This window comes from Colobus angolensis, unplaced genomic scaffold (genome assembly GCF_000951035.1).
Source record: "Colobus angolensis palliatus isolate OR3802 unplaced genomic scaffold, Cang.pa_1.0 Scaffold43, whole genome shotgun sequence".
Taxonomy (NCBI): domain Eukaryota; kingdom Metazoa; phylum Chordata; class Mammalia; order Primates; family Cercopithecidae; genus Colobus; species Colobus angolensis.
Window position 1 is genome coordinate 4,237,464 of NW_012117710.1, and position 17,758 is coordinate 4,255,221.

At 42.3% G+C, this 17,758-nt stretch overlaps 1 protein-coding gene across 1 annotated transcript in view; it reads left to right on the forward strand.

The window, feature by feature from the left end:
- SDK1 (sidekick cell adhesion molecule 1) overlaps positions 1–17,758 on the forward strand; it is a gene marked incomplete at its 3' end in the record, with an annotated part of 662,329 nt that overhangs the window by 195,875 nt on the left and 448,696 nt on the right. The window contains exon 5 of the mRNA XM_011957004.1: positions 12,547–12,680. Coding sequence (XP_011812394.1) covers positions 12,547–12,680 — 134 coding nt within the window. The remainder of the gene's footprint in view (positions 1–12,546; positions 12,681–17,758) is intronic.

The window sequence follows — 17,758 nt, forward strand, 5'->3', positions numbered from 1 at the left end:
TATAGTATACAATGTTCTGGGCTCCTCTTGTACATTTTCTGCCCTTACCCATAATGAACCATTTCTCTAAAATGCCCTGGTTCCTTTTTATGGCAAATGGTATTTTGAGACCATAGCAGTTCCCCCTGTGGAGACTGGAGAGACTGTAGACTTATACAGCCTTGATAGTCTCTTATCTATTAGTAAATTCCCAGTGTTTGTCAGAAGAGTAAGTGAATTAGTGAACAAATGAATGAAACACATCTAGTGCTCGGTGGCAAAGCCAAAACAAGAAAGACATCATCCAGTCTATCCAAAAAAGAAATATTGTCAAGGCAATTCAGATCATCAGTGATCTGTCAAAGAATGACCACATTAATGGAGAACCGAAATATTTCTCTTTAAACTCGTTCTCCTTCCAAGTCACCTCCTTGTAGCTGGCCTGACTTCTTTGCCCCACCTTCTTCCTTTATGGAGCTATTCTAGTTGTCGTGCTTCTCTCCTCAGTGTGAATTTTCAAGGCCCTCCTCCTCCTGTAGATCTCTGTTGCTACCACAAACTGCATGATAAGGCCCTGAGGTCAAAGACACAAAGATGAGGAAAGACTGCAAATGCTTGACTTGTAGCCCTGCCTCTATCTTCAAAGTCAGCGGCCTAAACCCTCCCCTCTGCTCATGACTCTTCTGACTTCTCACTCACTTCTAGGACTTTGTCTCACATGGACTCACCCAAATAATCCAAGACAATCTTCCCATCTTACGGTGAGATCCTTAACCTCACCATGTCTGCAAAGTCCCTTTGCCACGTGAGGTAACATATCTCTAGGACGTGCATGTCCACATTAGCACATGGATGTCTTGGGGGCTTTTATTCGGCCCACCACGAGAAGGCTCATGTGCCCCAGCAGATGGCTAAAGAGTTGGGCCCTGGAGCTCTGTGATGTTCACCCTCCCCTGCCTTCTCCACCCAGCAGAGACCGTTACCTTTGTAGACCCTAGCGAAGAATTTTCTGTGGCCTGTGGTCCTTTGCAGAACTTCGCACCTGTTCATTTGAATCATTCTGCACCAGTTACATACTGCTTGTGGCCAACCTAAAACGCCTGTGGAGAAATGTGGCTGAGGACTAAGAACAAATACATCACAACTTAACAAACCACATTGCAGTTCTCTGAGGAGATGAATAGAGCAATTACATTTTATGTTATTGTGTTGTGTTTGTCATGGAAATGAACTGCACGAGATCATTAGCCGTGGCAAGTAGTGGAGACAGTTGGAAGAAGTAGCTGCTGCCCCTTTTTCTATTTTTATCCATTTTTTTTTCCTGTTTTTATTTTTGTGTGGGGTTGTCTGGAAACTAAGAATGATGTTACCTAAATTTGCTTCCTGCCTGTATCTTACACGTGTTTTGTTGTGGTTAATAATGTTTTCACTTTACTTAGACTTTCTCAAAATGGTCCTTTTTGAGTTATTGATAGCTATATTTCATCCAGGCACATCTGAAGCTGCCATCTTATTTTCTCATTTTAGACATATCCTAATGTTAAACCCAAAGGGATTTATAAAGCCTTACCTGGGAAAGTCCAAAGTTCATACCTCTTGAGAAAAAAATCGACCCCATCCCCAAAGGAAACTGATTTCATTAGTCTTCATGGACAGAACGGAGGGCTCATAGCTCTGCCACTTGTTAGAGGGGCTGACGGCCACCTAGTGGAGAAGGTAACCTCCAGAACAGTACCAAAGAAGGCCAAGAAGGCCTGCCTGGGAGGGTTCTATCAGGATAGGAAGGGGAAGTGCTTAACGCCGACTCATGTAACTCAGGTGGTGTGGGGCCTCCCTCTTCAGACTCAGCACGCTGTGGTATAGTCGCACTCCCAGTAGATGGTAATGCCAGGGGCTGCCTCAAACCCAAACGTTCAGTGTCCACCCCTGCATTTTGTCACCAGTTTCATGATCCCCTCTACCATAGGCCAGGCCTGTCTTAGCCAGTGGGGGGATCTGATGTGAGACCTAGAGAAAGGGGGAGGCAGAGACAGACAAAGAGACACAAAGACAGCGGCAGACAGAGAGAGAGAGAGAAACAGAGAGAGGGGGCCAAGGCGCAGAACTGTTAACCTCACAGCAAAGGTTTGCACAGACTCCTCTCCCTGGCATGTTGTCTCACTGGGTCTGGGGCCAGGGAGGTGACAGAGACAGCAGTTAAAGGACTTGATGAGAGAATACGTTTGGGATGGGCACAGGCTGGGGGGCTGGGTTAGAGTCTGGATTCTTCACCTTTAGCAAAAGCAGTTAACCTCTAGTAGCCTTTGCTTCCTGTCTGTAACATGGAGATGATAACAGCAGCTAAGCATTTCTGAGTTTTAAGTGTATGCCAGCTATGTGTGCCAATCACCTTTTAATATCTCATTTAATTCTCCTACCAACACTCAGAGATGGATACAGTTATTCTCCCCATCCGACCTGAGCATTGGTGCTGTCAGTCAAGCAGCTAGCCTGTTGTCACAGTGTCACCAGCTAGGAAGTGTCAGAGAAGGGACTCCCATGCCGTCATCTCTGGATCCAAAATCCAAACTGAGGGAATTTGAATCTGTGTAGGATGACCGTGAGGGCTAGGTGAGATGCTGCATGCAGACCACACGACAATTGCCGGGCCCGTGGAACACGCCCTCCGCATTGTGTCAGCGAGGAGCGCAGAGCAGAAGCTTTGTAGAAAAGAAGAGTTGCTGGGGAGCATGGTGCCCCTTCTGAGAAGCAACAAGCAACTCCAGGTGGTGACTGAGGAGCAGATGGAGGGTCAGTCTCTAGAGGCATGTCCAAAGCCAGCAGGTTCATTCCTTCTGAAATTCCACACAGAAAAATCTCAGAACGCTGAAAGGATACCAGTGTCTGTCTCCCAACTGTGGCGAATGGTTCAGTGGGATTTGCTTACTGGCACCTTCTGAATAATTCCCAGCACAGGTGTAAATAATGCAAGGCCTGGATCCCAGCCCGACCTGCACAGCAAGGCAGCCCTGCTCTGGGAAGAGACGTGTGTCACAGTGAACCAAACATGCAGTAAGCCCTCCTGAAAGCTCAGTTTAGGGGCCCAGGATTTTAAAGAGCTCTCAGCCTTGTTGATAAATCAGTTTCTACCTGATGGCTGTTTGACCATTTCCCTGCACTTTTGTTTGCCAGAACAATGTCCATAGTCAGAGAGTGATGACACTGGCAGGCTATCTGATAAAGCAGAGAACCCAACAGACGTTCTGTTTACACACAAATGCCATACCTATCGTAGTAGCGTTCAGAAATAAAAAAAAAAAATCGTTAAAAATTGGATTTTCTTATTGATTTATTTTCATCTTCATTGTTGATGGCATTTGTGCGTGAGCGTGAAGATCTATCCCCTGTAGTTAGGGGAGCACGTGTTTTGAGTCATGCACTGAGGACCCACCATCACCAAGGCGTATTAGGCTGTTCTTGCATTGTTGTAAGAGAATACCCGAGACGGGGTAATTTATAAAGAAAAGGGGTTGAATGGGCTCGTAGATCTGCAGGCTGTGCAGGAAGCATCTGCACCTGGGGAGGCCTCAGGAAGCTTCTCATCATGGCGAAAAGCAAAGCGGGAGGAGGCACATCACATGGTGCGAGCAAGAGCAGGAGCAGGAGGGACAGAGTGAAGGGGGAGGTGCCACACACTTTTAAACAGCCAGATCTCACAAGAAGTCACTGTCATGAGGACAGCACTAAGGGGATGGCGCTACACCTGAGAAATCCACCCCCATGATCCTGACCCAGTCACCTCCCACCAGGCCGCACCTCCCACGCCAGCAGTTACAGTTCAACATGAGATTGGGGAGGGAACACAGATCCAGACTGTATCCCTGAGATCAGCTGCGCTCGAAGTGCTGAGTCTGCCGTAGCCATCACAGGTGCGCCCGTCTCTGCTGGGCACAGCTTTGTCACTCGGCAATCGGAAAGAGTCTTAACACGAGAGTGGAACCCCGTGGTCGTAATTGTGCTCCTTCAAAGAGGAACAAATGTGGTGACAGACCGGAAAGGTGGATGGAAAGCATTTCAAAAAGCAGTTCACTCTGCTCCTAATTTTCTAGTATTCCTCTGCTATTACTTGCTTTTAAAGAAGAGCCCTCTGCTTCCTAGCAGCTGCTGCGTATGCTTGGTCCAGCCACGAAGACATAATCCTCTGCGGGCAGCATCACGTGGAGCGAGGGTCGAGTCCTCTGCCCGGTATCCCTTTATCTGCACAAGGGAAGAAAGACTCCTGAGTGCCTCGTCCTGCAGAAAGTGAGATACGGAAAGCATTTGACTTGTCAGGAAGCGAGAATTACCAGCCCCAGGCTTCCCCAACTCAGCCCACGAAGTAAAAGTGGCTGGGTCAACGCTTCTCTGCAGAGGCTGCAGCTGCAGACGCCGACAGCAATGCACAGGCCTCCCAGGAATGTTCTTGTATCTGCTGTGTCTTGCTTAGCCATGGCCATATATATTTAATTTTTGATGGAATTATTTATGGTGTTTTATTCTATTACTATATAAACCGAGCTCATTTCAGAATTGACTGCTGTTTGCAGAGTATCCTGGGGAGAGGAGGACTCCTCATGAGAAGCACCCCCCATCTGGAGTGGCTTTAGTTGGTCCTCATCTACTTTTTGGACTCCTTTCTGTCATCAACTTTCATGGTTTCCAGTTTGACTGGATTTTACACTCTTGGGAAGTTCCACTGTTTAAGGATCTAAAGACTAAAAACATGTATTCCACACATTTTGTTTAAATCATGTTTCTTTTTCTTTTTCCTAGAATTTTTATTTTAATTGAAAAAGTCTTGGCTGGAAATGTTTCTGCCTAAACCTGGGCTCTGTAAAAGCTCCTCATTCATGCCGTTCCTCTGCATATGACCACACCAGGAATTTGGCATAGCCATTTATTTTGTACCTAGTGCTGAAACAATTAGTTGAAATAACAAAAGGCCCCTGGATAAGTACAAATTGACTAAAGTGCTTTTGAAGGTTAGCTAGGAAATTTAAGAAACACTGCTATAAATAAGAAATATATTTATTCTGGGCAAAAATCCCTGATGAAATAAATCCTTCACCAGTTACATCAACAGTTACCCTTTAATCTCTTCATTCATTTTCTGTCCCTCCTGCTAGACAGCATCTTTCCTAAATGAAAATAATTCCATTTATGACACATAAACACATGTGGAGAAAAGGCCAGGGATTTTCCAGCATTAAAGTCTTGTAAAGTGAGTTTTAACATTTGTGGCATCTGGGTGGAAGTATCTGAAGCCAAGTTGTTTCTAGGCTTCTTTGCTAAATCGTTACCTGTATGCTCTTGAGCAGATGGGCTTTGTTTTAGGTAGTAGAGGTTTCTGGTCATTTTATGACTCTAATCTGATAATTCGGTGACCTAGCTGTGTTTGTACAGAAGCCTGTTAACTAAAACTAGGAAGTATTTGATATTTAGCCCCTAGAAGAGGACAGTAGATGACATTTACTGTTTTCTTACTTGCCAGTCACATTCTACACCTGATGAAACAGATTCAGACTTAGCAAACACGGAATTCATAGCTTCTGAGCCAGCCTCATTCACCTCATTACCTGATTTGCATTTCGTCAATGCCCTTTTGATGTCGGAATTGTTATTCCCATTTTACAGATGAGAAAGCCAAGTGATGAGCCTGTGGGAATAAAATTGGGGCCAGATCCAGTTCCACTTCTATTGCTCCATCCGGGTCACAGTTGCCTGATAAGGCCTCTCTGTATTAACACAGAATATCATAGTGTTATTGACGGTGTTACTTCCTGTCAACTGTGATCATCTTGTTCTGGTAGAAAAATAAGGTGTCTTCTCTGCAGACCACATTAGAGTTTAACTTTAAATCAGGTTCAACCCTACTTCTGATTCCAGAAAGCTCAGGGAGATTGGTTGGGAGAAGATGCAAGAGCTCTGAGCTCTCGTCTTCTTTGGACTTTAATTCAGAGACAGACAGTGTGCACCCAGGCAGGTGTCCCTCTCTGCCTCTTTTCTGACCGTACACCCAAGTTCCTCTGTGCTGCTGCTGTTGGCCATGGTGCTGGGAGCAGTCAGGGGAGCCCCAGGCCAGCCCCGCAGTTCAGGAGGGAGTTGGATGTGCCGCCCCGCCATGCAGAAGCCCCTGGCCAGAGCTCCGGTGGAAGGTGCGCGGGTAGATGGTCAGCAGGGATGGCATTTCCTCCCGCGCCACCTGCAGCAGCAGCCGTTCTGTTCCTGAGTTATTAATACCGTGTAGGTTAGAGAACTGGGTCTGTCTTGCTAATGTGATATCCCATCAGATTTTTACACTTTCAGAAGCTATCACTAGGGAAACAGATGTGGTTGGACCCACGTGCTTTGTGGTGACTTTGCTGCCTGTGTGGCGTATCTGCTTCTCCTCTAAAACTGTAAAACGAACAGACTGGCTTCACACATTTGGCACTTCATACTGCCATCATTTATTTTTTTACACCTTTGCAGCTCTTACCACTAAGATATCCCCTTGTGTTCAACAACCATATTTGCCGGTATGTCTTCCCTGGACAGTGTTAACACACACAGTAGGCACTGCAAAGATAATTAGAAAATGGTTAAATGATTCCTGTATTTGCTTGGGTTCCAGGTACCTAAATATGCAAGCTCAGAAAGGAGTAGTCAGAGTAAAAATGCAAATACAAATACTTGGAGATTCCCTTCTTTTTCTTCATTAATTTAACACACATTTATCGACTACAGTATTTGGCTCTGTGATTAAATGCTGGAGGATCATTGTGTACAGGGAAAACAAAGATGTATCTGAATGTATTTCAAATCCAAAGGATTTTAAAGGAGTTACCATTTTAGAAATTCCACCCGCAACTTACCACCACTTGGGTCTGTATTTAAGCGTTGACAGACAGTCAATATAGAAGAGTTGGATAGAAGGTGAATTCACATAAATTCAGTGGAATTTTCCCGTAGACTTGCCATTATGAAAGTAACAATTACTATCATAGAAAAGGATACCCGCATAGACTAACTTGAAATGTTTTTCAAGGCATGCACCATTATGGTAACTAAACTGGTAGAGGCTTGACTGGTCTTTTCCTGCCTCTAGTTTCTTCCCTGTCTGGTCATCTTTTGGTCTTTCTCCTACTGCAGAAGTATAACTTATCCTTTACTGAAGAATCACAGTTCTCAAATTTAATGGCTTTCTCCTCTGAGCGAGCCTGCCTGCCTGAATGCAGCTGTGCTGAGCTGCAATCCCATTTGCCCAGGACTTCTTGGTCTATGCTAGGGATTCATGCATTCTATTAATGAACACAACTCAACTAGTGGTTTCTATTGGTTTGAAATTACGAGAAACAGGTTTCCTGAATTCTCTCTTCTCTTGCTTTTAAAATATTTTTCTTACACCCAGAGCAAACGGTCAACAGCAAGTGTTGGCTCTTGATGAAATAAACATGTCACTCTGGCAACTTAACATGTATTCAGCCTTCCAGGACTCATTAGTGCCAAAACGACTTGAAAGCAATTGTAGTTCTTGTCGTTATACAGCTAAGGAAAGTTCATCAGTTTCAAAGTTGTCTGCCTTGAACTTGCTTAAACTGTGAGGCATGAGATCCAGATTATACTCAGAACACTAAGCCTTAGAATCAACCCTTTTAAAAGTTGCTTAATTAAAATAGAAAATATTTTCAAGTGTTTTTTTTTTTTTTAAGATTTTACAGACTAATATTCTGCATCTTCCTGCACGCTGACCTTCTGTTAATGTACTTGAAGGTCATTTGAAAGTAGTAACCTTCTGTTAATGTACTTGAAGGTCATTTGAAAGTAGTCAAATGTTGCTTTAACATTTGCAGTGGTCAAACTATAGACTCAAATTATGCTTCTGTATTTTATGGGCAAAGTTATTTCACTAAACATTTTACTGAATTTTCATCATAATGTATACATTGACCTGGATATTACCACTCTGGTTCATGGTAAGTGTTAAAGAGCAAAATACTTATTGATAACCAAAGACAATTTATATTTTCACGGAAGCCAAAGCATGGGTTACATTGCGAGCTTTGGGAGCACATCATGAAAATATTCACATCATGAAAATATTTCTGGACACCTCCTGGAACTCCTCCCCTTGGGCCCACAGATACTCTTAAGGGGAAGTTGTTGAAGTGCCCCCTGTTACTTCTTACAGCTTCTAAGTACATCCTATCTAAGTTGCATGGGACATGAACAGTGTGTCCTGGTTCAGGTTAGTGTCTCCTCCACTCTGAGCAGGGAGTGGGGTTTCCAATAGTGGCTGATTAAATAGTGAAACAGCTATTTGATTCTGCTCCAGTGGTGATCAGGGTGAATGTATACCCTTACTCTTCCTTCCTGGTCTTCAGGCACCTATTCTAGGATTCCAATGTCATTATCGCCTCCCTGAAGGCAGCTGATCTGCCGTGGCGTGGGGAAGGCCACACCCCCTCGCCATGCAAGCATGTCAGGGAGCTTCCTGGTCGAGGCCCAGCAAGGCGGCCCTCCCTCCCCCATGCCCAAGGGGTGGGTCTAGCCATCTACCTCAACGCTCGTGGTCAGAGACCCCAGCTAGCTCCTCTCTTCCTCGGATTTCATCTTTTCTGAAATAGAGAACTATGATTTTGCCCAGTACCTCAGGAGAGTGTGGGAGAATCAAGTGAAGAATGACCAGAAGCACTTAGCAAGTGCCCATGGAAATGGTCTTCCTTTACTGAACTGCACAGGTACTTTGCTCATCAGTCTCAGCAACGAAAAACTACAGATTGGTTTCTCTCTTGTGAAAACCCTTCCTGTGCTTATAATTAGTACCTCAGGACCGGTTAGCTTGTTCTTCATGATGCAGCAGTGTCTTCTCCCGAGCGGCAGCTCATCTCACCCATATCGCACTCAGTCATTTTTGTCCCTCTTCTCTTTACTACTATCCCATGGAATTAGGAGTTACAACGATGGGGTTTCATTTTTAAATGTACAAAGATGGAAGAAGGCTAAGGAAGTAATTTTATGTAAAGCCACACATATATTTGTTTCAATCAAGTTAAAGGAAAATCTCTCAGGCTAAATATTATAATTTTTCTATGAAAGTGTAAGTTTTAAATGTGTAATCTGGAGTTATGTTATAATAAAGCCAAGTAATTCATAATATGAACAAAGTATTCAACTTTGCTACCGTAATTACCTAGCAGGCCCCTGTGTTCTTTTCATTACCTTCTGATCGCAAAAGTGATATTTATTGTGGAAAAATTGGAAAATATTTTAAAAGGTAGAATCAAAAGAAAATAGCCTGTAATTGTACCACTCGGACTAACCACTGATAACATTTTATGTGTACACACATATGTAGAAACAGATACGCAGGATTTATTTGCAGTGCATAGAACACACACTTAAAAAAATCCAGGCCGGGCGCGGTGGCTCAAGCCTGTAATCCCAGCACTTTGGGAGGCCGAGATGGGCGGATCACGAGGTCAGGAGATCGAGACCATCCTGGCTAACATGGTGAAACCCCGTCTCTACTAAAAAAAATACAAAAAACTAGCCTGGCGATTTGGCGGGCGCCTGTAGTCCCAGCTACTTGGGAGGCTGAGGCAGGAGAATGGCGTAAACCCGGGAGGCGGAGCTTGCAGTGAGCCGAGATCCGGCCACTGCACTCCAGCCTGGGCGACAGAGCGAGACTCTGTCTCAAAAAAAAAAAAAAAAAAAAAATCCAAAACAGATGTTATTGCATGTGCTGTTGTGAATCTGTACTAACTTACCAAGGTTAAACAGAAAGTATCCGACCTCATGAACCAGGAAGTCCCCAGACAGGACAGGCTGCTGGATAGTTGGTCCATTGTCTCTATGAGGTCGTGAAGGACCCAAGTGCTTTCCATTCTCTCTGTTCTGCCACCACCATTATTAGCTTCATGCGAAGGTTGTTTCTCTCATAGCCATAAAATCACCACCAGGAACACGTGGGGACAAAATGATCAAGACCCACCCCTGATACTGGGAATGGGGCCGGCTCTCTCGTGTTGCATGGCTGGATTGCAGGGGGAAGGCATGGTTGCCACTACAAAATCAGGGCCGCTGAGAAAGAAGACAGGATGGGTGCACGATACCTGCTTTGCTGTCTTTAAACTTCTTAAGGCTTACAGCAGTTACCAGAATTTAAAATTAAGATGAATGGTTTTAGATGTTTTATTTTCATTTAAAAAGTCAGTCTCTTGTAGAAATGCTCTGTTCAGAAAGATTTGGATAGGAACAAACACTTGGTTTCTGGGAAATTAATCTTCACGTTCTCCAAAGATGTAGCATTTTCATGGTGTCTTTTTGGCAACAGCAGTTTGTTTTTTTTTTTCCATGAATTTTGACTTAAACCTGTATAGAAATTAAAAACTAAAAAAGATAAACCTAAAGATAAAAGTTATAATAGATGGAAACTTTAATATTTTTATTTTTATGTACTTTTAAAATTTTCAATCCTCTTGAAATAATGCCATAAATAATATCGAGAATTCATGGACATTTTATAAGGATAATTCTGAGAAACAATAGGCATATTTGAAATTACTATGGTAAAAATCAGATGTTAAAGAAAACTTATATATTCAGTTTTTAAATTGTTCTACTAAATGTGTAACTTCATGTGTAGTAAATATTCATATTTAATTTTAGCTGCCAGTATAACATATACTAAAATAAAACGGAACAATTTCTATGGTTCTATAAAAGAATCTATAAAGGAGTCATAAATAATTATAATAAAACTCTTTTGAATATTTTTATGGGACTAAAAATTGAAAACTTCCTAATAGGGAAATTTTCATAAATGAGACATGAAGTAAGTTAGTCATAGAGACCTCAAACAGTAATATATCCTATGGGAACCCTGAATAGGCAATAACTTCTTAAGATAATTTTATATAATGTATAAAAATCAAGAGTTTTTGAAAAAGCTCTGCAAAAGGTAGCAGGAAGAAAAAGGATGATTATAATGCTAAAATTCCTCATGAGAGGTTACTCTTTTTGCATGATTTTAATGTTACCAGAAGAAAGATTTTAGAGGATCTGAATCTGAAAGTGCTGTAACTATTCCCTGTAGAGTAACACAATTGTGGGTAACACAGCTCACTCCGGAGTCCCAAGATGTTTCTCTTCTTTTTGTAAAAAGAGCTTAGACTAAATGATATTTTGGTGCTCAAAATGCATCTTACCTTCTAAGCCAAATTCACTGGCCAATGAATAGATTACTCACATTCATATATATATATATATATTTTTTTTTTTTTTTGGAGACGGAGTCTCGCTCTATCACCAGACTGGAGTGCGGTGGCATGATCTTGGCTCACTGCAACCTCTGCCTCCCAGGTTCAAGTGATTTCTCCTGCCTCAGCCTCCCTAGTAGCTGGGACTACAGGCATGTGCCACCACACCTAACTAATTTTTGTATTTTCAGTAGAGATGAGGTTTCACCTTGTTGGCCAGGATGGTCTCGATCTCTTGACCGCGTGATCTGCCCACCTCACCCTCCCAAAGTGCTCGGATTACAGGCGTGAGCCACCATGCTCAGCCCATATTTTTTTAAAGCAAATTTTACCTCCCTCATCCACCTCTTTAACTGGCAAAAATAATACAGAATTATAAGGGGAGGATACCATAAGACACCCATTTCAAATAAAAGTTCCTTGGATACATGGAAGTTGTATCTGTATTGTTTTTATTCTTTTTTAAAAATTAAGTAGTATAATGAGAGTCTTTCTATGGTATGATCGGATGAGTATTAATCTGCTTGGGAAAAGACCTAGTCCCTTCTCTGCTGTTAAGTTGCTGTGTTACCTAGGACAAGCAGCTTAATTTCTGTGAGCCTCAGGGGCTCAGAGAAAGGGCGGGTGCATTAAACAAGTCTCAGAGATGCCTTTCCCACTAGAATCAGGATGAATGAGAAGGTCTTGGTCATGATCAGGGAGACTATTTACTTGTCCTTTGCACTTCTAAGACATGGGGAGATAGTACAGGTGAAAAAGACGAGGTCTGGAGTTAATAATGATGGGAGAATTTAAGTTGAAGGGGGGCAGCACTGTGCCCATTGGCAACTTTCTTTCTACATACCAGTACAGGTATCCATACACAAAGCCTCTGATGAGGCTCCCCTGAGGTGGAGAAAACCACAGCTAATTCACTTGCCCTGGGTCAGGGTTGTGGTGGTCCAGCCTTCTAACTGAAGGGATTCCTTCTGACTGGTGTTATTACACATTCTCAGAGGAAGAACCTCTGAGTTTTAATGAACTCTGGATGTCTGTGTTCCAGAACGTTTTTCTTCTTCATAGTCAAGTGCTGGCGCAGATGTGGAGCACCCGGTAGGCTCAGACACTGGGTCTGCAGGGTGCTAGCTGGACCGGAAGAGACTCTCTCTGCCATTGTCGTATTCTTGAAGTCAGCCTGTGTATTGTTTTTTGTCCTTCCAGCGCTTCTTTTAAACTCTAGGCATTCCTTTATCACAGACCTAATTCATTGTGTCTTACAAGTAAGTTCCCTGGAGTAGCTTTGACACTGTCCTCTTCTTTTCTGAAACAGAGCCATCACGTTGGAGAATCAGCTGGTGATCCTGGCCACGACAGCCAGTGATGCCGGGGCATACTACGTGCAGGCCGTGAATGAGAAGAACGGAGAAAACAAGACCAGCCCATTCATTCATTTGAGCATAGCAAGTGAGTTTTGAAATCCCAAATCATAGTTCTGAAAGCAATAAAATCTTGCTTTAATTAATAACCACTATCTGATGGGACATTTTGCAATAAATTGTATCTCTCTAGTATAGTAGCTATGGTTTAATGTTGATCCAATGCCAATAGTTTGGAGAGCTTTAGAGCTTTTTCTTTCTTCAAAATGATATGCAGAAAAATGTGAATCTAACTGATATTTCTCAATGCCAGATCTTACTTGTTTGGGGAATTAAAAAAAAAAAAGTATTTGCTTTTTATACACAGTCAATGCATATCGTTCCTAACAACAGCAAAAAAGAAAAAAACTTTCAATTTAAATGAATTGTATCCGTGAACCTAAATTAGGACTAGATTAGGTATAGATTATATTCTTTTAATCTAACAAGAAAATCCTTGAGAAATTCTACATATTAAGTTGTACCAAAATTAGCAGTATGTAAGCATAATCAGTTGATCATTTTTTCCACGTAATTTAACTAAAAGCCTCTTGAAGAGAATGCACACAAATCATGGGTATTTGTAGATTTTATCTGAGGTGACTTTAGTTTGAGGAAACTTAGTTTTACATGTTTGGCCTTTAAATTCTTCCAGCAAGAGTTAATTGCTAAAGAAAGGAAAATCACCCAAAGCAGGAACTCCGAACTAAACTAGATTCAGACATCCGTATCAGAAGGCTTGTCATCAAATGTTTGCAGCATGAAGCTTCATGGTATGAAATGAAGTTGTCATGTGGTTAAGAAAATAGGGTTGAAACTAGTCATGGCGGATGGTAAATTTCAGAATATTATGATCATATTGTATGAGTGAATTATATTGATTTGTTTGTATAGTAGTGGATTTTATCTTTTTAAAAATCATCTTCAAGGAATGGTTTCCCCCTGCAGGTAGTTTGAAAAGTATATGGGGCTAGGTGCAGTAGCCTGTGATCCCAGCAATTTGGGAGGCCAAGGCAGGCAGATTACTTGAGGTCAGGAGTTTGAGACCAGCCTGGCCAACATGGTGAAACCCTGTCTCTCCTAAAAATGCAAAATTAGCCAGGCATGGTGGTGCGCACCGGTAATCCCAGCTACTCAGGAGGCTGAGGTAGGAGAGTCACTTGAAACCAGGAGGCGGAGGTTGCGTTGAGCTGAGATTGCACCATTACACTCCAGCCTGGGCAAAAAGAATGAAACTCCCTCTCAAAAAAAAGAAAAGAAAAGTATGTGGGATGGAGTGAGTATTTGCCTCACATGGCCCTCGAGGGGTACAATTGCCTTAGGCCCAGTAGAATTTCCTGGGCGAATCTTTGTAGCAAACTCTGGGTGCAGGCATCTGTGGGCGCTAACTGAGTGGGGTCTCAGATGCCTGCCTCATTGGTCCCAAGTGGCCATGATGTGTGCTGTCATCCTGCCTTGAGCTCCTTAATTTGAGGAACTGAATCTTGCTCTCCAGAATGTCGACTCAGTACAGATTTAGGATGAATGGGGTCTTTGTGATGCCATGGAGAATGATGCACATGGATTAGGTGTGGGGTTCACAAAATCCAGTGCATGCTGTACTGCGATGTAAAGGACTGTCTGCATCAGGAATTACGGTAGAAATGAGGATGATTTATTGAGATTTTTTTCCCAAGGGTGATGATAAAGAATGGTAATTGTATTTTCAAATAAATTGTTATTATTTTAATGATTCCAAACTTTACAAGTAGAGCCACTTATCTTGTTTCGCAAATGCGATTCTGTACTCAATTGTAATATAACTACCAGGATAATAATGAGTCAAAGGGGGTGAAATTCTGCGTCAGAAACAAGGAAGTTGGCCTTCCTCTGGTAGAAGGGGGAAAGAAAGTATTCCACAGAAACTGTGGTTAACATCACAAAGTTATAAAACAGTCCTTACCCAGTCCTTGCCTACCTGCCTACTCTGTAAGGGCCAGCTGAAAAGAAAGCAAGTAGAGTGAATTTGCACACTGCTGTACTAACATAATACCATGGTGTTAGATAATTGGAATATGTAAATTTTTTTTTCAGTAATTTCAGTTTCTACCCTGACCAAAAATTATATTGAAAGCTGCTCATAAATATTGTAATTAACTGGCTTGCATTTTGTTCCTTTGTATGAACATTTTTAACTTTTCATTGGCACCAGGTAAAAATGTGTAAAAAGTGAGATACAAGGCAGTTAATGATACAGACTTATTTTAAATCTTAGGAGAAAACCTACATTTTGTGCCTTTATGAATTATTTGCTTTTTATGAGGGCCAGGTAAAATGGGAGAAGTAAGGAGGTTGAGGAAACTGCCTTATTTTAATTCTTAGGGGAACCTTCCTGTTGACATATGGGATTTAGCTAAATGTTAAACGACAACCAATTATGCTTCTTCTTTTTTTTTGCTAAAAGCTTTATTTTGAAAACCTCTAAAAGTCAGAAGTCTTGATTCATCTGCAGAATCCCCCAGAATTGTTTAAACTGTGCTTCTTTCTGGAATGCAGTGAGTGCTGTAAGCAGTGAACACTGCAGGTGAGGACCTGGCCACCTTGCTTCTGGTGAGTTTGTGGGGTACGGGAGGGTGCGTCTCCTCACCAGATTTGTTACGAAATTAGATCTTCTCGAGACCTGTTGATACTGGGAGTAAGATAGAGTGTTCTGCAGACTAAGATATCTTTTTCTTCTGATGTAGGCTTTTGTGGAAACACCACACAAGATTGAGGAAAATTTGTGAAAACTTTCCAGCCAGCTTTTCTGAAAAATCAAAAGATATTACAGCCAATTATCATTTAACGAAGACACATTCTTTCCTTGCTGTCGGGAGAATCAAGCAGGGAACCATTATGTAGTGAACACCATGGGGATGAACGGGTACTGGCAATTAAATTCCTGGTGGATTGTGCTGTGATTAGTTTAAAATCGGAGTGTCACATAGCCCCGCCTCTTGTTTGCTGTTGTGGTAATAATCCGTTCTTTCCTTGAGGACAGCACTATGTCAGAGTGCAGCGGCAACCAGGTCTAGCCGTGTCTCAAAACATCTAAATAAGTGATGCGCTGTCACCCAGCTAACAGGAGGAAGTAATACATTTTCATCAACAACCTTGTACTTGAGAGTTCAAAAACGTCACCCCTTTTCAATTGCTAGATACTGTGGCTACACCTGAAGCTTATGGGAAGCAAAAGATAAAGAAGTTTTAGATTTAAATATTATATATTTTTTAAAAAGCATGACTGTTAGAAGTGAGATGCCGTCCCACAATGGTACCGCCTGCTGTTTTGTGCATATTTAGTAGATGGCATGATTATCTCTTAACGTTTCTCCCCTTTTGCGTGGTTAAGAAGAAAAATTCCAGCATATTCTGCACCGCTATTCCTGTAGGGAAGGAGAGGACTTCTCTGAACTCTCCACCCCGCTGCCCCGGTGAGAGCTTGCTGCCATCCCAGGGGTGGATCCACTTTGAAGTTTTAATGTGATGTGAAGCCAGCAGATGTTAAGGACATAGGTGGGACTGTTGAAGCGTCCTGCATGAATTTTTCATGGCCAGCTCCCACTGCTCAGGTGCACACCAGAGAAAGAAGGGCTTGAGCCTGCCTGAGAGTAGATGTGTCTGTTCTGAGGTCAGACCCGGGCAAGCTTCGTGAACCTGTCAACCTATTTTTGGCTTTTGCTTAGAAGATTTTACATTGAGTTAACCTTTGTGGAACAGAACCTCTGAACCGAATTACTATGTGAATAAGAGTTTCTTCCTTTAAAAAAAAAAGCATAGAGTTAGGCGATGAGACGAATTCTGCACAATGGTTAATCAGTCATTGTTTATATGCCATTGTACATACCTTAGACATACCATCAGTTCTGATCCAATATTCACAATGTCCCCTGTAATGAGATTCTCTACTAGGGATGAAGCTTGGATTAAAAAGAAATGACTACCTCTCTCCTTCCTGTGTTTTTCACCTCTTTCATTTTAATGTCTCCTCTTCAAACAACATTTGTAGATAGGATATCATTCCAGCCGATCCTCCTTCAGGCTGACAAACCCTTGCTTTTAATTCTGAAGACCACTTAACATTCTTTTGTCCTCTATAATGCTAATTTAACTGCAGGCTCATATAGGTTTAGTAGTTGAAAGTGGATTCCTGAAAATCATGTCTGAACAGTCATTTGAGAGGACTGACCTGTAAAACATGGCTTTTGTGTGCCCAGGTAAAACTCTCTCCTATTTTCCTTGTACCTTTAATGTTAAAGGGAGAGAGGAGAACAGGCAGACGCCTTCCAGATGGCCTCTGACGTGACTCTGGTTCCTAAAACAATAGGAACTGTTTGAAATATTACTAAAACCAATCTGGGACCTAGCCCCACATCACAAATGAGCAATTTAGAACCAAGCATAGTTTTATAGATTGTATGGCACTTTACTGCCAGAATTTTTCAGAAACATGAATAGGAAGTCTATTTTATAGTAAAGTCATGAGTTTAATCATTTAGCCATGCATTGAACCTGCTGTACGGAGTGAAGCATGAGGCATGCTCTGCCCTGGCCTCCTGAGCTGGTGTTGGACAGAACTTAGTCTAGGCCTTGGTCCCTAATGCTTTTCCGTAAACACACCATTGGGAAACAAGCCTTGAGCATTTACCCCTTGTGCGTGGACACCTAATTACTTATCAATTCTAAGCATTAACCATCAGACAGAAGAGAGGAAGGGAATCCGCTAGTTATGAAGGTTCCCTTCCGTCTTTTCTTGACGTCTCATGGCACAATATGCACTCTGTGAATGGAAGTGCATATTTTACTTGATTTTCTTGACACAGTCTAGTTTTTTGGAAAAATTCTTATGACATCTGGTTACAGAGAATGGTTTCTCTTGGCGATGTGGCTTCTACTAACAACACAAGTGTTCCTGCTACCGTGTGTTGCCATCTGATTGTGCTGGCCTTATAAGTGACTCAGATCTGTGGTTTCTTCCCAGAAATGCCTTTGACTTCAGTTGTCCACTTTGTGAGAGGTAGTTTAGATAAAACTATTTACACAAGTACATGAATCCACCTCTCCAGGCAAAGGTGAAACCGCAGCCCGTGCCTATGAGGGCATCCTGTC